At 42.8% G+C, this 22,645-nt stretch overlaps 2 protein-coding genes across 4 annotated transcripts; both read left to right on the forward strand.

Moving 5' to 3' along the window:
* Nucleotides 1-640: 640 nt before the first annotated feature.
* On the forward strand, nt 641-7,359 carry THG1L (tRNA-histidine guanylyltransferase 1 like). Of its 3 annotated transcripts, none has more exons than XM_033140373.1 (6): nt 641-1,024; nt 2,459-2,635; nt 3,921-4,090; nt 4,890-4,978; nt 5,525-5,632; nt 6,031-7,359. In XM_033140373.1, the coding sequence occupies exons 1-6, from the start codon at nt 759-761 to the stop codon at nt 6,190-6,192; spliced, it is 972 nt and encodes a 323-aa protein (XP_032996264.1). In that variant the 5' UTR covers nt 641-758; the 3' UTR covers nt 6,193-7,359. The 3 variants fall into 3 exon arrangements, with proteins under 3 accessions (XP_032996264.1, XP_032996266.1, XP_032996265.1); XM_033140375.1 differs by having other exon boundaries at nt 888-1,024; nt 4,016-4,090; XM_033140374.1 differs by lacking the exon at nt 641-1,024 and adding an exon at nt 1,137-1,159.
* Nucleotides 7,360-10,074: 2,715 nt separating this feature from the next.
* On the forward strand, nt 10,075-22,444 carry LSM11 (LSM11, U7 small nuclear RNA associated). The gene is made up of 4 exons (XM_033140376.1): nt 10,075-10,531; nt 18,114-18,253; nt 19,553-19,636; nt 21,548-22,444. Exons 1-4 carry the CDS (start codon nt 10,090-10,092, stop codon nt 21,929-21,931), a joined length of 1,050 nt encoding a protein of 349 aa, XP_032996267.1. The 5' UTR covers nt 10,075-10,089; the 3' UTR covers nt 21,932-22,444.
* Nucleotides 22,445-22,645: the final 201 nt, after the last annotated feature.

A 22,645-nucleotide genomic window follows, 5' to 3' on the forward strand; every position in this document is an offset into this window, starting at 1 on the left:
AGGGCTTCGTTTCGCCCCCAACGTTTCCTTTCGCCAACAGCTACCGCGCGAGGCGCGCTTCCCTCAGCCCGTGCGCTTTCAGCGCGTCGCCTCCTTCCTTTACAAGCACCAGCTCATTCCCCCCCCTCCCTTACGGGCTTCCTTCTTTTCAAACCTAGCGCCTGGGTTGGGAGGATGGAGACGACCACGGCGAGGATAAAACTTAAAAGGAGTGCGGGGTGGGTTACCCCCGCACGGTGTGACGCGTGTTGCACCTCACGGTGGGAAGGGAGGATGTGCGTTCAACGGGCACTGCGTAGAGGGAACTGGATTAATGAAGACCCGAAACAACACTGTCGGAATCTCCATCAAGCACGTTCGCACGCCTTTCCTCAACCCGGCGTGGCGGACCTACAATTCCTATCAGCCCCGGCTGGCTTGGGCAGTGGCCAGGGATGATTGGAATTGTAGTCCCGCGACAACGGTCTGAGAAAAGGCAGGCGCGCGTGCGCACGTAACACACACGGCGCGAGGACCTCTTTTCCTCCCCCCGCCCCCCATTAAACGACCCACAGCAGCCTACGCACATCCATGATGGGCGGCATCGAGACTGGAGGGCGTGGCTTTCAGTCTCGGTTCGCTCTGCATTTATCTCGTCGCCTCTGCCGCGAGGCTTTTTGCGCCCGGCACTGAGATGCGGCTAATGCGGTTAGGGAACTGCAATCCCGAAAGACCTTGCGGCGTCATAGAGACTGGCAGCTAGAGCGGAGGACGGGGAAATGTTTGTGTGTGCGCGCGCGCCAGCCTTCCGGGATCGCGCAACGCAGCTTCCGCTGATGCTGGCGCTGCCTAGGCTTGGTGGCGTTCTTCCTGCTGCTGCTGCCGCCGCCGCCGCCCCCTCCCTCGGCCTGCGCGCGCGGCTGAGCTGCGGCCGCGTCGCCATGGCGAAGAGCAAGTTCGAATACGTGCGGGGTTTCGAAGAGGAGGCCACGTGCTTGCCCAACTGCTGGGTCGTGGTCCGGTTGGACGGCCGCGGCTTCCACCGGTAAGCCCCGCTTCAGCTATTGGCGGCAGCTTGGTTGCCGCTGGCGACGGCTCAGCCAATGGGGGCGGGAGGAGGGAGGGGTGGGGAGGCTATGGGCTTCGTGCAAGGATAGGGAACCGGTGGTCGGATTTCAGGGTAGCAGCTGCCCTTGGATATCGGGAGGGCTCCACCCAGAGGCGGATTGCGGGCGGGGCAGCATCCTTGGGACACGGCTCCTTAGGCGAGACGGCCACTTGTCGTTATCTGAAGACCACTGTGGGAAGCTTTGTTTTGGGAGGATTTCTCCGTTGGGGGTGTGCGCATCTATTTATTTCCTAAAAATTCTGGATTCACACGTACTTCCAGGGGGGGGGGGAACGTAAGTTTCCCTGCGGGAGTTGATCACGTACAATCAAGTGATGTATAAATTTTATGAAGCTAAGTTCATAAAATGTATACACCACTTGATTGTAGGGGAAAACCATCAGAGCACTTTACAAAAAAACAAACAAAAAACAATGCACTAAAAGGATGCACTAAAAAGTTTACAACCATAATTTAAAATACTGATGATAATAATATTTTTTATTTATTTATACCCCAACCATATTGGTGAGAAAGTTAAAACTTAATTAGAATAGACTTCAAACAAATTAAAACTCATGCAATCTTCCAAAACATCTAGGTAGGCTCTTCTGAAAAAGAATGTGTATAGCAGGTGCTGAAAAGAATACAATATGCAGGGAGTTCCATAGGCCACCCTTCCCTTATTGCATCCACCTGTATGTTTCACATCTTGTAACTCACAAAATTCTCACTTAACATGTTGAAACAAAATATAAAATCAAAAAATCCTTCCAGTAGCACCTTAGGGACCAACTAAGTTTGTTCTTGGTATGAGCTTTCGTGTGCATGCATGCACACGAAAGCTTATACCAAGAATAAATTTAGTTGGTCTCTTAAGATGCTACTGGAAGGATTTTTTGATTTTGTTTTTTGTTTTGACTATGGCAGACCAACACAGCTGGCTATCTACCTGTAACTTAACATGTTGAGCCATTGTAATAGCTTCCAGCCATCCCCTATTGGTAGACCAGATAACAATCAGTATTGTCATGAATTTTTGAAAAGCTGTAATTTTCCTGCTACTTCTGAATAAGGAAAGGAGGAATGGGAGGTTTTCATCCTGCTTAAAAAGACACTGAGCTATATGAGTTACAGCTAGGATTCTTAGTAGTGCCTCAGTAGAAATAGTTTTACCTTGCATTTGGCACAAATGTGAAGAAGTTACAAACATCTGCTGTTTTTAATAAATTATAAATTAGTATTGCAGCACTAAAACACAATAACATGCATATGGGATCCAGTCCAAAATTAAAAAAAACAAAAACATGCTGATAACCACTTTAATAACTTTGACTAATTTAGTTTCTTTGTATTTTTCCCTTTTTGAAGCTTTGCCGAGCAACATGGTTTTAAGAAGCCTAATGATGATCGCGCTCTTCACTTGATGAACAAGTCTGCACAGACAGTAATGCAAGAATTAGAGGATATTGTCATTGCCTATGGACAAAGTGATGAATATAGCTTTGTTTTCAAAAAGAAAAGCAACTGGTTTAAGAGAAGAGCAAGGTAACTGGTTTTAGCACTTCTCTCTCCTCCCATCCCAACCCAATATTTGCATATCTACTCTTCATATAACATGTTTTAAATATAACCAGTTTGTTTACATTTTATTATATAGTTAGAATATTATATTGATTAAGGTATTAGTAACTTTGCTCTTTTAAGCCCTACTATGCTCACTTCTTGTGTCTGGCTATGCAGACAATAACTCAAAACAATTCTGATTTAGTAGAAATTGGCAGCTTTTTAATAGATGCTGTGTAAAAGCAAGAGGTGTACTATTTATTTTGCTTAAAATTCATTTTTGTCTGAAATAATATAAAAATTTGACAGCTGTTATATGCATGCAACATGTGTTGCTTTTCATAGATTTGGTAATGGCCTCCTTTCATGTTCATGCAGTAATAATTGCAGAAAACAAAGAAATGCAACCAAATTGGGAGGTGGAAGGGGTTTTGGTGAGGAATTCAGTTCACAAGGTAGGACAGCAAGTAACAAGGAATGTCTACAGATAAACATTTTCATTGGTATAGTCTTTCCATTTGGCTGAGTAGGTGGTCATCAGCTGTTATTAGCATATATGCTTTAAGAATGACGGTATACTGCGGCTTTCATTCAATGTAATGATCTCATTGATGCAATCAGCCATCCAGTCCTGAGAGTTGACTGCACTATGATAGTATGATATATGTATGATAGTTCAGCCTGCAAATGACCAAATTCATAGAATCTTCATTTTCTGTTAGCCAGTTTTCATATGCATGCGATGCTCTCAACCTCCTGGACTTGGAAAATGTAGGAGTGAATCATATAGATCTGTAATCTATATGATTACCATAAATGTGCCTTTTTAGTCTGTTTCACTCCTTCCTGCTAGTGCTGGGAGGAATCAAACCATGATTTCTGTGTTTTAGGTTTTGTATCTGAACCAGGGATAAAGGTTTATTTTATTCCCAAGCAAACTGAAGTATAGCAAAGGTTTATTCTTGGCTTACCGGTTATGGTTTGTCAGAAGAGAACAAGCCATGATCCATGGGTTGGATGTAATGCTTAGCCAGGGATTGTGATTTGTTTCCTTTGTGCACAAGCAGGGAAGAAAGAAGGTGCCCTCTTGGGCATGATCCTGGTAAAGTATTAGCCATGGCTTTTAATGATGTGTGAACAGGGCCATTGAGTCAGATGCATTTTTGCATTACATAGAGTACTCAAGTGTTTGTTTATTTATTTATTTGTCAGTGTTGTAGTACTGATGTTATTAACTTTCACTTCCTTTTTATTTTCTGTTTACAAGTAAGTTCATGACTCATGTGGTCTCCCAGTTTGCCTCCAGCTACGTTTTCTATTGGAAAGATTACTTTAAGGACCAGCCTCTTTTGTATCCACCAGGATTTGATGGGCGTGTTGTGTTGTATCCTAGTGACCAGAATTTAAAAGACTATCTTAGTTGGCGACAAGCTGATTGTAAGCATCTCTTACACACATGAGAAACCTCCACCATCAGGTTTTTGTTTGTTTGTTTGCTTGCTTGCTTGCGTGGGTTTATGATTGCCTATAGTTACAGAGAGTTATCCTTTAGCTGGGATATTCCAAGACTTTAGTTCTTACACATATGGAAAAAGTTAAAACCTTGGAGAGGATCCAATTTTATGCCACGATGGGAGAGGCATTGCTTTCATGTCTTTCCCCCCTGCATCCCAACTACAACACCATGAGAAATGCAAACAGTATTATATGCAATTGTGTAATAAGACGTGAACCCTGCTGCTGCCTTCAGTAGTCAATGAATGTAAAAGGCACGGCAAATAAGATGGACAATCACAGCAACCCATGTTGTTGTTGTTCTCCCTTCACTGCACACAGCAATTTACTTGCATGTTTTCTTCCACTCCACATACCCCCACCAATCATCTGGCTACCTGATTGAGTAGTGTTTCCATGAAATGGATAGCAGTAGTTTTAGATTGGCTGGATGGTCTACAGAAACCCTCATGTTTGATGTGACAAAAAAACAAAACTGCATAGCAGGAAAGTTTATCTATTTTAAAAACCTGTCACAGGAACTGTTGGTATGATATACAAAACATTGATAAATACTGAACCAAAACACTGGACTTAGATAAAAAGACATACAGTACTGCTATTTTTACTATATCATATTCATATAATAGTATACAAGTCCTTCAGTAACTACTGCTGTGGAGGTAAGCTTGTTCAATGTGCTTCCCAATGTAGTCTGATGTTTGTTATTTAATTCCTGCAGGCCACATAAATAATCTCTACAATACAGTATTTTGGACTCTTGTGCAGAGAGGTGGCTTGACACCTGTACAAGCCCAAAAGCAACTACAGGTATGAAAGTCTTCTTTCAAGATTATGCTAAGTAGTATGTTCACTCATGCTTGAGGTTTTAATGCCAGCATCATGTGCAGGCATTCAAATTACACATGTGTCATGGGGAATGAGAACTGGGAGTCTGGATGAGGTCGAAGGGGTTTGTAAGTGACACAGTTATCACAGTGCAAGGATGTGTGTGTGTGTGTGTGTGTGTGTGTGTGTGTGTATGAGAGAGAGAGAGAGATTAGGTTATAGATCTATTTTTTTTTTTTTAAAAAAAACTATATCCAATAGCTTTATCGTCCTATCTCCATATTAGTATGAATATAACACTTGTCAAAGTTTAAAAGCCAGGTGGAACAAATAAGGATTAACTATTTGTCTAAATGCAGGCATGAAAAGGGGACTGGTGGGTTGTGTATATTCCACCCTGTCTCCAAATACAGTGCTCAGATCTAGATGGAGAGGAGACCCCATTGCTGCATGTCAAATTGTCAGTGTTTTCATATGCCTGTGTGGTGGTGTTTTTATAAGAAAAAAATATTTTCTTTTTGTCCTTAGGGAACAGTTGCAAGTGACAAAAATGAGATTTTATTTTCTCAGTTCAGCATTAACTACAATAACGAATCATTGTTGTATAGAAAAGGAACTGTTCTACTGTGGCAAAAGGTAATATAATTTTGACAGATACCTATTTTTGTGTAATGCTTTTTACAAACTGTTATACAAAATACTTAGTGGGAGGTAAGTGGTTTTTGACAGTCATGTGTGCTGATTTTCCAGGTGTGTCTGCTTTTATAACATTACCACTGTTTAAGACTCAAGCCTAGAAATGTTCTAGTCTTTCAGTGAAAAGGATAATTCCTCTGGTAACTTCACTCCTCAAATTTTAAGTAGTGAAGGTTCAATAGGAGTACATCTGCCTCTGAAAGACCAGAACTTTACTAGTAATGATTCTAATTTGAGAGTTGTCTCATATTGTAGTTAAAAAAGAAATGAAACTGGAATTGCCTTCTAGCCTACTTCAGTTCTGTGATTCTACATTAATCTGTCACCTGTTTTTATAGGTAAATCAAGCCATTAAAAAGAAAATTAAAATGCCAGAGGAAACGGAAGAGAAGGAAGTTGAAGTGACCCGGCCAAGGACTACAGTAGTTGCTTTGCACTGTGATATCATTGGGGATCCGTTTTGGGACCAGTATCCTGAAATCCTAGCTGATGATAGCTGACCTTTGCCATCTGGATGTTGGTGTGAAATACTCCATACAGTTTACTCCTTCAAGGACCATGGGAGACGGATAGGTGACTGGCCCAGAATGGATATTTCAGTAAACTTGTGTGGTGCACTTAAGAAACCATGTAGTGCTTGTATTGATTTTTATAGCTTCATAGATGTGTATGTTTTCCCATCAAAATTATGAGGTGCCTTAGAATAATATCATTATCAGGTTGACAAACTTTTTACTTGAAAAGGAATGCCTTTAATTTAGGCTATGGCCCTCAAAGGCACTCCACTGGTACAAGTCCCATGAGATTTTGAGCTGCCCATTTAAAACTGAAAACATTTAAACTCCTGCTTCAAATTAAGTTCTATCATCAGGGAGCCAAGTTACAAATTATCCTAGTTGCTAATGTCTCTGGATTATATGAGTGATAAACAAAATACCCTAGCAAATGGCTGAAACTAATTAGGAAGTCTTCTCTCAAGTGTAAATTAGTTATGGCTTTTTTGAAAGCTATGGAAACATAATTTCCCTCTGTAATCATACATTTATTGTTTGGACTCTCTGCTTGCTGCTTTACTGATTATTAGAGAAGGTCTCGGGTGACCAAACTGGAATAATAAACTTATTGAATAAGGGGGGGCATCACAACAGGATATGTTTGTAGGTCATGCTCTCAATTTTCTGCTGCCTGGGAAACTATCCAATTCCTGCTGTTGAGGATTGTGGCAATCAATTTACTAAAAGTTCTTTACTCTTCAAAAAAAGTTTGTGTTGCGCTTCTGCGTTCTTTGTGCCGGACCTGTGAAGTAATAAGACCTGTTCCAGGGTGGGGCGGAGATGGAGTGTATGTGATACTTTCTCTGACTATGCAGAGACTGGAATGATACATGCTGGGAGATAATGACAAAAGGGTTTTATGTGGAATATTTTGTTAATGTCATTCCATTCCTCACTCTCTGCCTTTCCTGCATTATCTTTCTTTTAAAGAAGACAGGGTCCCTTAAAGCCTCTTTGAAAAAGAGATAACAATAATCAACCAATTTATCTAAAATGGTGGACATCTTCATTGCTATAGATAGGTTAATCATTAAGAAAAACAACCTTCCAAGCAATATGTGTTTACATTATTGCTGTAATGTTAATAATAAAATTTTGCATTGATTTATGGAATAATTCTCTTGTATAGTTCAGGAATCATGTAAGTCATACATACAGGTTTCCTCGCAAACATGCAAATAGATCTTTGACTTCAAGGCTTCCATGTTCTACTTTCTCTCAGTCATGGGTAGGCAGAATATCTACTAGCAGAATTCTGGGTGGTTTGATCAAGGAAGTCCAACTCCCAATTAAAGTATACAACAAAATAGCCTTCCCCTAATTACCAGTAGCTAAATTAGAAAGCTGAAATGAAGAAAGCTTGAGGTACTTGGGAACAGATTTGTGTGAAGGAGCAGAAGCTCAGTTGAGTTCTGATACTCCTACCGTACTTAGTAGCTATGCAGAGGCAACCTGTCCTTTAATTCTAATGTATATATTTTGTACTGTACTCCATTTGGATGATTGCAGGGTACTAGTAAAACACAAAGTATCTTCCACAATCCTGTAATATGCCCTCCTCTGCTCCAAATCAATCGACAAATGTCTGGCTGTCACGAAGCACGCCCGTCAGTAAATCACAGTTCAACACTGGAGTTATCTCTTTACTAGAGAAATAAGATCTTCATAAACCTGGCTAGGTTTCAGGCCTAATGAGTACAGCAGCTCATGCCATGAATCAGTTGCTGAGACTAAAAATCCCCATCTCTCCACAGCTGTCTGTCTCCACTCTGGGGCTTCTTGCAAGCAATCGGAGACTGTCTGCGTGCAGCCTATCTTTGCTCCACCCGTTTTATCCCTCTCCTGGTTCTGGTAGTAAGGGTGGGTGTAGCTTGCAGCAGGAGGGAGAGACACCTGTGACGCTTCACTAGCCTGACTCACCTCTGCCTCTTGACCTCCCTCCTCCCACTTGCCTGCTTCAGCTTCTGCCTCTGATTCTTGACTTATCTCTGCTACACTCTTCCAGCTCACTGAGCTCTGTTACCCTATCAGCTTCTGACTCCTCATCTTCCTAGTCTCTCCTCCTCCCACCACCACTGCCTAGGTTCTTACCCTCCTTCCTCCCTTGGTGGTTGCCCAGTTGGTTCCTCCCACCATTCATCTTGTGTCCAACCAATCATCCTCATCATCATTTTATTTAAAACAAAATCGAAAATTCTTTCTAGTAGCACCTTAGAGACCAACTGAGTTTGTTCCTGGTATGAGCTTTCGTGTGCATGCACACTTCTTCAGATACACTGAAACAGAAGTCACCAGATCCTTAAATATAGTGGGGGAGTGGGGAGGGGTATACTCAGAAGGGTGGTGGGAATGGGTGATAGGCTGATAAGTGTGGAAAACCTGTTGACGACTCTAAACGGCTGCAATTAGTCTTGCAGGGGAAGGCAAGGGGTGAGATGGCTAAAGATGGCTTTGTTATGTATAATGAGATAAGAATCCAATGTCTTTGTTCAAACCAGGTTTCTCCATGGTTTTAAGTTTGGTGATTAGTTGCAATTCAGCCACTTCTCTTTCCAGTCTATTTCTGAAATTTCTTTGTATTAAGACAGCTACTTTGAGATCTTTTTATTTGTATACTGCCTTTCCACAGTTAAAACAATACTCAAGGCAGCTTACAATATGAAAAGATTTACATAATTACAAGCATAGCAAAGATGTCATAAAAATAAATGAAATACTGGCTGAGGTTTCAGTGTGGTATTACGGCTCATGACCTGCTGTTCACACAGGATCCTTGACCAGTGCAAGTGTTTTTTCATTTCCTTAGTTTTATATGCCACCTTTGTTACATCACGGAACTCGGGGTGGTGTACGTTTGGTTCCCTGAGGGTCTGCTTAGCTTCAACAAGGTGATGCCCCGCTGTGCCTCCAGTTGATATCCTTCAATATATGAATCGACCCTTTTGTTTTATTTTAAAAAATGAAAATGAAATGAAATGATTAAAAAATAGAAAACGTAGGTGTTAAATGCCGACTATTCTTAACATACCATACCGGTATACACTTTTAAAAGGCCAGGCGTGGGTGTACCAGATGACTCCCTGGATTTTGTCAATCTCTTGACAGAATTATATAGAAGAGGTCCCATTGTTTTCCACCTCTGCAAATAGAATGGTTGCTATAAGCGACAAAAGAGTATGCTGTAGCAGCTCGTATTTAAGATTATTTCCTATGAACTTGGTTAGAGAGGCCACCCTGAAATCCCGCTACTCTTGGGCTGTAACGCAGCGTTCCAGGTGCGATTTCCCGCTTCTGGGCACTTCATATGGGCTCACTGCGGATTCTAAGAAATGTTAGCGCAATTTTCTTTCGCACGACGTAAGCCTTTCTTGCCATATATTATTGCATAGGCTTTAAACGCTGCTTCTGAGGAAGATCTGCAGAGAGAACCGTGCAAATCCAGCCAGCCAATGCAGCTTTTCTATGGGAATCATGGCATGGACACGGCAGGAAGTATTAAACGCGCGATGGGGTGTTGGGCGTTATTTCGGATTAACTGACGCCGAGTAAGGAGGGAGAAGCGAGGGAATAATGTTGCCTGCGTCGGCCAGCGCGGTAGGGGACAAGCGGCAACCGGCTGCAGCTACGACTTCCTAGGGCAGCCGATGGGTGAAAAGCCAAAAGGCGGTCGCCTGGAGGAGAGCCAGCCCCAGCGCAGGTGGTGGGAATCTCGCTCCTGGCCGTCTTCCGAGAGCGCCAAGCAGCGCTAAGAAAGGCGGGAAGATGCCTGCGGTGCTGGGGCGGCCCTTAGCGGCGAGAGCGAGGAGCTGCGGGCGGATCCTTTCCCAGCAGGGCCAGGGAGCCATGGAGGAGGCGGAGGAGGCCGGCGCACGGCCCAGGCGCCGCCGCCGCCGCTCGGGCGGCCGCAGCAGCTCGGAGCGCTCGCCGAGCCCCGGGCGCCTGGACGTGAGTTCGCCACGCTTCGACCCTCTGCTGGCGCTGTACTCGGAGCGCACGACGCTGCCTTACCCGGCCGCGCCGCACTTCAACAACCTGGCCGAGTACGAGAGCTTCCAGCGCGGCCTGCTCCGCGCTCCGGGACGCCAGCGAGGGGCCGCCGGCCGCGGCAGCCGCCCTGCGGGGACCCGCGCCCGGAGTCGAGGCGGACGGGCCCCCGCCGACCCCGAGCGCATCCAGCGTCTCCGCAGCCTCATGGTGGCCAAGGAGCCCGAGCAAGAGGAGGCCGAGCGAGCCAGGCAGCAGCGGGGCAGGAGGGCACCTCGCAATGTGCTCACCAGGATGCCCGGTAAGGGGAGCTGAGCTGGCTTGTTTCTGAAGAGGAGTATATGCTGTGAACTTCTATAAGTCGCTGGTCGGCAAGGGAGGGAAATGCACTCTGCATATGCTCAGAGGCATATGCCCTGGAAAAGGCATTATGGGGATGGATTCCTCAGTGGAGCCTCGACGTTGAAAATGGGCCACTCGCTGGTAGCATTTCACAGTTTTATGGATGTGACACGTACACACGCCTGTGGCCCATGTGCACTGTGATGCACCACGTGTGTACGTGTTGCATGGTCTTGGCACACGGCACTGTGTACATACAGGCAAACCGCAGAAATAAAAATCTGCATAGCACGCTTATTTCTTTATGTGTTAGTTGGCACTAGCCTATGCTGCTATTGCAGCATTTAAAAAAGACACCATTTGGTGTTAGGAAACATACGTTTTAAAACACATGTGCATTCTGGCTGCGTATTTGTTGTTATTGTGATTATTTTCTTATTAAATTCATTGGTTGGTGTTTTAGGCAAAGTAACTCAAAACGATGTGCAATATATGAAAGAACGGCTGCATTGAAACTGGCAAAGGGGGGGGTCTAAAAGACATTGCTATTTTTAAAAGGTACGATCAAAACTCCATCTGTGTGAGACCATAGATAATTAAGAGCCAAAAGCATGCCCCCCCCCAAAAAAGTTTGTGCCTTCATTGTGGGAAGAATGTGTTTTCTTGATTTGGGTTTGTGTGTGCTATAGAGAGGGGAGTGAAATGTTTGGAGTGACAAAAGTATGATATATTTTGAGGCAAGAGATCATGGGTGTGGGCAAGAGGGAAAACTGAATAAAGAGGGAATAAATTGGTATGTAGTTCTGGAGAAGCTCTGCAGTGTTTGAGAAGGTAGATGCTTTGATAAGAGATTAAGGTGTAAAAACACAATAAGATAAGATTTATTTATTGTCATTGTATAAGTACAACGTTGATGTAAGGAAATATGACCTCTTGGTCTGATGTGGAATTTAGAAGAGTTTGGATTTGATATCCCGCTTTTCACTACCCAAAGGAGTCTCAAAGCGGCTAACATTCTCCTTTCCCTTCCTCCCCTACAACAAACACTCTGTGAGGTGAGTGGGGCTGAGAGACTTCAGAGAAGTGTGACTAGCCCAAGGTCACCCAGCAGCTGCATGTGGAGGAGCGGAGACGCGAACCCGGTTCCCCAGATAACGAGTCTACCGCTCTTAACCACTACACCACACTGGCTCTCATTTACTTGCTCATTTACTACATGTATATCCTGCCTTTCCTCTGAGGATGACAAGATGGTGCATGTGGCTGTACTCGCTATTTTATTCTTGAAACAACCCTGAGGGATAGTGACTAACTGGGCTAAGGTCATGCAGTGAGCCTCATGGCTGAAGGGGAATATGAACCTGGATCCCCTCAAACTGTAACCACCACACCATGCTGGCTTAAATGTAATTGATATTAGGCTGATTGAAAACGGGTCATAAATGTTGTTCATAACTGGACGTGTGGACATTTAGTTCAGTATATTCCCTCAGGTTGAGTAATATCATGCAAGGAACATTTTGAAATACGTGTCTGCATAACTGTGTTGTTGAGTACAGTAGTAAGGGTGATAGAACTTTCCACGGCCTTGGGGAACACTCTGGCAAGAACAATTGCTAGGGACATTGGGATGCATGAAATGTTGAGGTGTATTGCCTTAGGGATGTTGTCCATGGTGGATATTAGGTCTGGTACTGGTCAGAGCAGGGATGGGAAGCTCAAGTCCAGGGGCCTGTACGGCCTTCTAGACCTTTCTGCCTGGCCCTCTGGACTCTTCCCAGGTACACCCCTCAGTAGCTCTGCTTCACATCCTCCTCGGATGTTTTTCATTGGTTTGGCTGTGTCATTGAACTTGTATAATGCCTCCTGCTTGCCTGGGTGTAAGAGAGAGAAGGGTGTGTTGTCCACAAGTGTCAGGAGTAACCCATTTGTTACTGCTAAAAAATTTTTAATATTGAGAAGGTCCGTGCAAATCTGTTGTACCTGGTTCTGCAACTGGTCACCCTGCTCTTCCGTACTATCAGCACTCACTATGGGCCAGTGTCCTTGGTGTCCTTGGTGGTTTTTCCTGGGTTTTTGCGGTGATTTTTGAGGTTTAATGTCCTTAATATTGAACAAGTTACTTGTCATGTTGTTCTCGGCTAGAGCAAGTTCCTGTGCCAAGCTCATAGAATAACTTGTGCTTTCATGTTCAGTTTGTAAGTCTTTGCATTGGATTGACCAATCCATGGCTGAGGGGCTGACTTCTTTTGTTTGTTTGTTTCTTTTGATGCAACGGCCTGTGGGCTATGCAAATAAATAAAGTTTGTTTGAAGGGTGTGTTGTGTAGCACAAAGGTAATATTCGGATTCATTGCTCCACCCACTTTTGCTTCTGGCCCCACCTACTGCTGGCATGTGGCCCCCAGAAGGTTGCCTACTGGACAGGTTGATTTAGACATCAAAGGTCAGGTACTCTGTTCAGTTGCAAAGCAAGAGTGACTGCATCCTAAGGGCCTCAGCCCAGAGACAGCATGAAGTGAAGACACAAGTCTCCTGCCGGAAGATGTAACCAGTCAGGTACTTTCTGCAGCTTGCTGTGCCCCCGTATCAAATACATGTTTTTTTCCGCACTCTGTGGCTTGACATGTATAATACAAAGCAGAAGCTCAGCATTTGGTGGCAGACAGGGGGTCTGTTGAGGTCACTTTTATCCCTCACTCCTCTTGCTTATTTTCTACTTACAGTATCGATTCAAGGAGAGACTAGCCTTTGAGAAAAGGCTCTTTTGCTTTTGAAAAATGCCACTGTCCTAGATAAAACAGCAATATGTCCTGCTAGTTATAACAATGGTATGTCCTTTACATTGTTATAATTTAGGTTCTTAACTATCCTACCTAGGGTTATAAATATAGTGCAGCGACTCGTGATAACATGATGATAGGCAAGTGAATCACAGCTTGAAGTAAGTGTGATGATGATTGTTCTGAGATTATGCACGAAATCCTTTTGCAAAACTCCCACTTATTTCAGTGGGATCGTGATTTCCATTATGGTTTGGAATACCAGTACTGAGAGCCAGAAGACTGTCAGAAATAAAGTTTACATGCATCTTAATGCAGTAATTAGATCTCAAGTCTTAATTGGACAAGTACAGCGTTGTTTGTTATTGATGCGATGAGTTTCCATTTTTCAAGCTAAAGAGTTGAAAAGGTTGGCTAGTAAATTTCACTCAACTAGCAAATAGATGGTGATTCCTAACCAAATGTAAAGTGATAACTATGTTCACTGCTTTGGGAATCTTAGGGCCAAAAAGCAATATATAGGGTTGTATGCAGTTGTGTTCCGCCACTCACAGAAGGCTTGTTGTTCCAGCAGAGAGACTTTGTGAACAAAAAGAGGAGGAGAGAGGAGTTTTTTCAAGTTCTTATTTTATCCTGTCTCAGGCATACAGCCTATTCCCCACCCCACCCCAAAAAAGACACTTTACAACCGTCTAATGTAGTTTGGCCTTAAATTACAAATTTCCATTGTCTTTAAGGTTTTCTTACATGCTGACTTGGTATATGGCCCAGATGTTGTTGTACTGTAAAACCTCTAATCTTCTTTCCTAACTGACTTTGGATTGCTAGCCACTTGCTTTTAAAGTAGATGGTTTTAGGAACAAATATGTGTTCTGTTTCCATATCCGACAAGTAAATAATAAACTGAGCATGTATAACCATGGGCAGCAGCATTGACCACATGCTGTCTACATTGGTGTTATCCTTACAAAATATTGACCTTCTATAGCTATTTGAGTGGAACATCTGCCCAAGCTTTTCAACGTACAAGATAGGTTTACCTGTAGTGTTCATGTCGGTTTATGTTACAGCGATCTACTATTGGGTCACTGAATTGCTATCCATGCAGAGCTTATTTTATGCAGACTTAACTCATTGATGCTCATGGATCTAGCCATGCTATTTAATGGACATGTTACTTTATTTTGCTCTTGTTTTCTCCAGTATGATTGACGATAATATAGGTTGTTTGGTACAGGCAGTCCTTCCTAGCCATAAAATACATGTGCCCCTTTTCTGAAAATCATTCTTAATTTTGTTGATTACTGTTAAAAAAAACCCAGTAATCAGTTGATTACTAATAAAAAGAGAATTTACCAAGAAAGTACCAAGATTGGTTGTATCTTCTTAAACTTGGACTACAGAATATCACAGAATTCTTTCTGATCCTTCGTTAAGCTGCAAAAAGTCTAATTTGGATTCATTGATTCTGTAGCTGGAAGCATTACAGAGTTAATAAACCTTAATAAAACTCAAACTTCACAGGCTCCAAGACTGATAAAGCTACATAATCTGCATGGGAAGAGATCTTAAATTCCTTTCTTGTTTTTAAGCCTTGAATAACAATTATTTTCTCTGCTTATGTGAAAGACCAAAGAATGATTGAAGAACCCAAATAGTGTGGTCTCTCTCGTGCATAAAAATCTAGCTGTTTAGCTATTAAGATAGAGAAGAGATTATGCTGATTCTTCAGCTCCTCAAAAGCCTTTACAGCACATGGATAGAGCTGGAGAATCAGAAAGTGATAGTGCCAGAAAGGGTCTTCCTATGGTGAGTAATTCTTCCCTGGCGCATAATGTTTAGAAGCCATTGTTGCTTGGGGCTCAGTCGTCATGCTGTGAGTATGACCTAGCTCCATGCTGTAAAGTGATCCTAACGTTAGAGCCTGGATGGAGATTGCTGGAGCAGGGAAACTGATACTGCTTATATCCCAAAAGGAATGTAATATTTGTAAAGATCCTAAATCTAGGAGTAGCCAACGTGGTTCCCACCAGATGTTTAGGTCTACAGTTCCCATTAGCTCCAGCCTTGGTCAGTCGTCAGGAATGATGCAAATTGTAGCCCAAAGCATATGGAGAGTTGACCATGTTGGCTAACCCAGCCTCGAATCTTGCCATCTTTCAGGGTCACTCTCTTGATCAATTTCACTTACTAATGGAAACATTAGGTTTGAGTTGAAATTTTGTGAGGAAAATTCTAGTCTGCATGCCAGTTTGCAACATGCTATAATCAGAGGTGTCAGCATCATCATTTAATTTTTTATAGGTCAGGGTTTTTTTTGCCTTGCTTATGAGCATGAATAAGGCATTAGTACTGTCCCACTCTGTTGGATGTCTGGCATTGATCACGTTTACATTGTTTGCTTATCCAGAAGATTTGGTGTGCAAGACTAAGAATGCTAGATAAGCCAGTGTAGTAACAACATAGCTTATGTGTGAATGGCTTGGATCCAGAGATGCAGAAAGCTTGTTCCACTCATGGGAGGGCTGTTCTTGACACAGCAGAAGAGTGTTGCACAATAAAAATTATCTACAATCTAGAGGAGCTATTGTGTATGTGAGAACTCCTCTTATGACTTTTATATGCCTTTTTGGTGTTTATATATTACAGCCTGTGTCCTCCCCATGTTTCTTGAGCTGTAATTTAACACCCTCATCCATGTAGGTGCCGCAGTGTGTGCAGACTCCTATTGTTTGTGCAAGAGTTCATGGAATACATTCATACCTTGGTTCTCAAACAGAATCCGTTCTGGAAGTCCGTTCGACTTCCAAAAACGTTCGCAAACCAAGCCATGGCCTCCTGCACTCAATCGGAAGCTTATGAAAGCATCAGAAAAGGCCATAAAAAACAGCAGGCAATGCCATTAAAATAACAGGCATTTAAAAGCGTCTCAGGCATTGTTAAAACAGTGGAAAGCAGGATAAACTTGACCTGATGCTTTTGCATATTTGTCTAGCGGGGGTGACCAAAATTTAGGTGTTACCACTGAAAAGACCTTCCTTCTTGTAGCCAGTCACTTACCCTCCAAAGGCAGATGTCCATGGAGAAGGGCCTTTGAGGCTGATTTTAAAGAATGCCATTATTTAGAGGGCCAGTTCCCAGGCTCCCAGACTGTTTAGGTATTTAAAGGTTAAAAGTCAACATTTTAAAACATGTTCTGATACGTTTTTGTTGTCGGTCTTGTAGTCCCATTAAGGCAAGTGACTACTATGTGTGCTTATAGTTGCCCATCAAACTATGGGGTACAGACCATTTTCTTGTATAAATTAAGCCACAGGAACCATGCTGATGATTGGCACTTTGTTACAGAGGCAGTGATTATCTACTAAAAATATTTATGTTGTATGGTGACAACCCCCAGTAGCCTTTTAATTATCCTTTAGAATTGGGGTGTTAAACACATGCTTTACATTGGGGAAAAGAATCCATTTTGAACTATTAGGGATGTAATTATGGCCTCCTAGACGGCAAAAATGATTGACAATGCATCTGCATTGCTTTTAAGCCAAAGAAAAATAATAGCTGCATGCAGAGCATAATAGTTTTTGATGTTCACAGAATGGTTATGCGCTGCAGAGACAAATCTAACACAGGGTTTTTCCTCCTCTGGATAAATCATCATCAGTGTGTAGAAGCATCTCTCTTTGTATTTGGTGGTGATAGGGTTAGGGAACTGTGCCAGCTGGATATGATTGATAAGAGGGTGAATAGGCCATTCAGTGCCATTGGGGTGGGATCAGAGTGCTTTATTAGCAGAATATTCAACAGATAAGCATTCCTGAAAACACACAGGACCACAGAACAGACTGATATGTGCAAGAGTTGTGAAGCCTGGGTCATTTTCTGCAAGTCTTCCGCTATGAGCCCATGGAGCTCAGTGTTCAGAATAAGACAAGACTGACCTTGCAGACACTGGGTCTGATTTAAATAAGCCTGAGTTCCACTTTATATTACTTACTGGGATTTTGTGGGATGTAAATCTTGATAGCTAGATGAGGTTGACCAATTTTGCTTATACAGTGGTACCTCAGGTTAAGAATTCCAGAGGGCCGTTCTTAACCTGAAACCGTTCTTAACCTGAGGTGCGCTTTCACTAATGGGGCCTCCCACCGCCGGCACCCGATTTCCGTTCTCATCCTGGGGCAAAGTTTGCAACCCGGAGCAACTACTTACGGGTTAGTGGAGTTTGTAACCCGAAGCGTTTGTAACCCGAAGTACCATGTTGTTACTATGACATAAGAAAACTGAAGTCTTCAGTAGTGTTATAAAGCGTAGCTAAATTTGTTATTCCTTAACTGCATTAGGACATGACACTTTAAAGACTAACTTGTTTTATCATGGCAAAAGTGAAAAGTAGTATTGGTGCAAACAGGGCAAGTTTGTTTCTTAGATCTCCCCCAAAGCAAATTGTAGACTAGAGTAAGGATGGGAAACCTATGACCCTTCAGATGTAATTGGACTCTCAACTTCCATCAGACTCAGCCAAGATAGCTAATGGTTGGGGATAATGGGAGGGCTAAAGCTTTCCTATTCCTGCTGTACAGGAATCTAGTTAAGACATTGCAGCTGAGTGGATACTTGGTATGAATGTATAAATTTGTGACATTTTCCCTAAGCAGAGTTCACTGTAATGCTTTGAATTAAAACAGTAAATGGTTTTGTTTTATTCTCCATGGCATTTGTTTCAGTAAAAAGTAATGGCAGTTTACATTTATTCTAGTTCACGAAGGCAGTCCACTTGGGGAGCTTCACCGATGTGTCCGTGATGGTGTAAAAGTCAACGTCCACGTCCGAACTTTCAAAGGACTTCGTGGAGTCTGCAGTGGGTTCTTGGTTGCCTTTGACAAGTTCTGGAATATGGTAAGGATTGTCACCCCCTTTCTATGATTTTACAGCTAATTACCAATTGTCAAAGGGTTACTTCAACCAGATGGCATGTTCAGCAAAGGGGTAAGGACAATCCTCTAGTTTTCAGGTAGAAGTGAGTCTTGGCTCTTATTTGGTCAGTTCAAGGCAAGGCTTCATCAGTGGAACAGTCTTGCACCCTGTTGACCAGAGAGTGTTTCTTCAGAGTCTTGTCTTCGGTTAACACAAGCTGAACTAATTGTGTTAGATTGTTCTCACTTCCCTTCCTCTTTCTCTCTCTTGTTTTATGCCCCCCCCCCCATTTTTCCTACTACAATATCTTTCCCACCACCTTTACTTTTTTGTTACATGTTACGGTTGCTAAGTGAAAGACACACATAAAATATCTTTGAAAATGTATGGGTGAAAGCAGAAATCTCCCTAAAATATGCAACAAAAGCCCTAGTAGTCATCTGTTTTACTGGAACCCCAAGTCGTCTGGCATTAAGGTCCCCCCTGCCATTCTCTTGACCTCTGTCCCAAATACACAGCACTTTGTCGTCTTTTTGTTAAGGTTCCTTCCGTGTTATGCTAACTCTGCAAGGGCTTTTTAGTTTAGTTCAAACTGGATGCTGACGAGTCAGAATTAAGACATGAGCTGAATGTGCCACCCGTTTAGAGAGTTAGCGGCAAGCGTAAGCATAAAACTTGATACAGAATCAGAGAAAAGGTTTTACTTGCATCACCAGGCCAAAATCCTAACCAAACCGACTAGACCTTCTGAAGAATAGGGAAGGGCAATAGGCAAGTGGCCGCGCCCTCTAATGCAGCCCCCCCCCCCAACCTCTTCATGTTTGGCAGAAGTTCAAAAGGAGGAGCCCCAATGCAGAGGGCTTTCATTCATATGGAGAAGTCTATGTGCACAGACTGCTCTTGTACTGAACCCGGGAACTTGGAAGCGTGGAGCCCCTGGGGATGTTAGGGGTGGGGCAGTCAGGCATGCAAGGCACTTCTGAAAAGGGCTAAGGAGAAGATGAAAAGAAATGTGCAAACATTTTGTAATTGTAATTCTGCAGGTAACCTGTTTAAATTTGTGCTTTCTTCCATTTTTCTTTTAATAATAATAATAATTGTAAGCACTGTTTTTATATTAAAAAACCAAACCCAGAAAGGATTAAATTATTGGAGTAATGTGTAAGCTGGATAATGCTGATTCCTAATTCTCTGCACCCAGGCCCCAAACGTTACATTACAAAAATGCCATGCACGGCCACAGCCTGCCTTGATATTTTCTTTCTGCTTCCCTTGCCCTAGGCCCTGACAGACGTAGATGAGACATATCGAAAACCTGTGCTGGGTAAAGCTTTCTACGTAGAGCCACAGTTGACTCTCACCAGGGTAAGTAGCCATTCTCCCGCTTGTCTGTTGTTCTGGGCCAGCCCTGCCGTTAGGCAGAGTCATAGCAAAGATCCCCTATGTTGTGAACAGAAAAATCTGGCAACCTAAAAGCAACATGACAGGCTAATAATTTGATTACAACACTTTATATAGCTACTAAATTGTATCTTCATTCAGAGTCACTAATTAGTAGTGAAAACTGAACCATTGTAACCTATGTACCCTCTTGGACCTCTTATTTGCTGAGGAACAAAGTTTGAAACAGTCAGTTATCTAGGAAGGACTGTCCTGCTACTGCCTTGGGAGCACCAACTTCTTTCAGCATGTTCACTGCTAAATATATGAATAAGTCATGGATATAACCAAGCGTATCCGTGTTGTGGTTGGGACTTTATACTTATTTTGGAAGGCATGTTGCCTCAAGCTTGAATCGTTCTCTGTTTGATACACCATTGAAAAAATCCCCTGCTTTGTTCTCTGTTTGATACACCATTGAAAAAATCCCCTACTTCAGGAAATTCTCTGAAGTTACATTAGTTGGTGTTACCTTGTATATATTGTATGCCACTTGACTCTGGATGAAGATACAATTTTGTAGCTATATAAAGTGTTGTAATCAAATTATTGGCCTGTCATGTAGCTTTTAGGTTGCCAGAGCAGGTAGAGTGAGGCAGCAGATATGGAGGAGAAGAGAATGGTGGCAAGGTGTTGGAAGGGAGAGCTGTGTGTTTCACACCATGGCCTACCCAAGTTAGCCTGCTAACTTCCATTCCAGCTGGATTCTATACATGGAATGGGGCGGGGAGCACCATCTTGTTCTTTGCCTCAGACAGCAAAATGTCTTGGGCCAGCCTTGTAGTTGACTGGTGCAAGTGCACTAAATTTAAGCCTATAAGCTCAATTTCCCACATACTGAAGGTGTATTTTTTTTCAAAACAGACTTAAGGTTAAGCGCTAGCTCATTTCTTAATGTTAGGTAAATGGATAGAGCAGCAAAAGTGGACCCCGTTCCCACTTTCCAGTCCTTACCTTGTAAAGGACTTATAAAGTTGCTGGCCAAGGGTAGAGATTTCTTTTTCCAAAACCTTTATCTTTTGGCGCACTTGGCAACATTAATCCACTCTTTCATAAAATGTTAACAAGGTGGCTTACAACATATGGAACGCAATAAAAGCAAACTATAAATATCTACAAAACATAATTAAAAACATTTGATACTGGATGTGTTTTGCAAGCTTCAGTTATAGGTGGCAGACAGTGTAGTTTTTTTTTTTTTTTACTTGCAACTCGTATACACATGCTTGATAGCTTAGGACTTGTTGTTTTGCAACCTGCTTCCTTGGGAAACACTGTCAAAGGGAGAGGAAACTTTTGTCTGTGGTTATGCCCTTGATAGCTTTTTCACATGGGCAGCTTCCTAAAGTGATGAGCATACATGTGTGAGTTCTCCATTGCTCTTCATGACCAGTGGTCAGCAGATTTTTCCAGCACAATTAATCCACTAGTACTAGGCTCTATTCACACACACAACAGACTGAAATGATGAACCCCTATCCCAGAGGGGTTACAGCTCAAATCAGATTGATCTATTGCTTTAGCCCCAGGATTTAACAGCAGTACAAACTCATGGTAGTGGCATTTGTCACAAAGCCAAATCTGCTATGTGTACATGCGTGAGGTGCGTTAGTCATGCACACAGAAAACGTGGAAGTTGAATAACTCCATAACTTCCAAATAAGTAATCTCCTTTGCATTAGAGTGCTTAAAATTTGTATTATCCAGCCAACAGCAAGTACATGAAAAGCATTGCTGTATATTTTTCCTCTTGCAAAAAACACCCACTCTCTAGCTCAGATTACAGAATGAGATGACAGCTTTCATGACATATTTGTTTCCTCCCACCCCCTGTAGCTGTTCGACAGACTCAAGCTGCAAGAGTCCCTGGTTAAAAAAGACGTTTCAAAGATGGCTGCTGATCTGCCAACTCTTCCTTGTGATCCTAGGACACTTAGGTGGAAGTCCGAGTCAGGTCGGAGGAGGTCAGAAGAACGAGGGGCAAAGAAGCGCTCAAGCAAAGAGAGGACACGGAGCTCTAGCCTGCCTCGAACTTATGGGAAAGAGATTGAGCTGTCTGGCAGAATCTCCCAAACGGAGGGGACGAGTGCAGGTGGCAGAAGAGGTCGGTCACGGAAAAAGGCGAGGCCCAAAGTGGATTACCAGCAAGTTTTCACACGGCACATAAACCAGATTTTTATTCGGGGGGAGAATGTCTTGCTTGTTCATCTAGCCCATTGATCTGATTGCCCATTACTCAGCCAGCAGCATGAACAGTGGCAGTGGCTGCATGCTACTTTGTGAATTGTTTTGTAACTGCTTCTCTTCCTCTGACTAAAAGGGAGGAAGGCAAGAGCATCTTGGATCTCAGAGGCAAGAGCACCTTGAGCCAACTACCAGCTTGTTTGGACTAGAATTTGGCCAAGGAAGCTGCTACCTTTACAAAGAGACAGGTCTCCTAAGTCCTTCATAAACTGTGGAACTTACAGAATTTGTGATGCTGTGGGGCAAGTATCGCTGTATATTTAAAACCCATGTGGTCTGAAACAAGTAGCTCTGTTTTTGCTACATGGCTGCAAAAGAAGCAGAGTATGCCATTGACTTTGGTACTTCATAGTGGAATGCTAGTGGTTTGAAATCATGGGAAAGCACGTTTATAAAAAATGGCAATGGAATTCAGAGCTTGTGAAAAGGAGCAATGGTTTTAGGTATGGACTGGTTTGGATCTCATCTTTCCCTCCTCCTAATAGCATGCATGGGGGGGGGCAGGTATTCCAGAGCTGAGCCACAGTGCCCTCTGGTGTCCAAGCTTGTGTCTTGAACAAAAAGGAAATGGAAAATGAATCAAGTGGTTATTTGCTGATGGGATGTATTTTCTCTCTAACTCATTTGTGATCAAAGGCAGTATTTGGCCTTTTCTTCAGTATTTACACAGCCTGTGCTCTTAAAACCCAT

The sequence above is a fragment of the Lacerta agilis genome, chromosome 2 (assembly GCF_009819535.1).
Source record: "Lacerta agilis isolate rLacAgi1 chromosome 2, rLacAgi1.pri, whole genome shotgun sequence".
NCBI lineage: Eukaryota > Metazoa > Chordata > Lepidosauria > Squamata > Lacertidae > Lacerta > Lacerta agilis.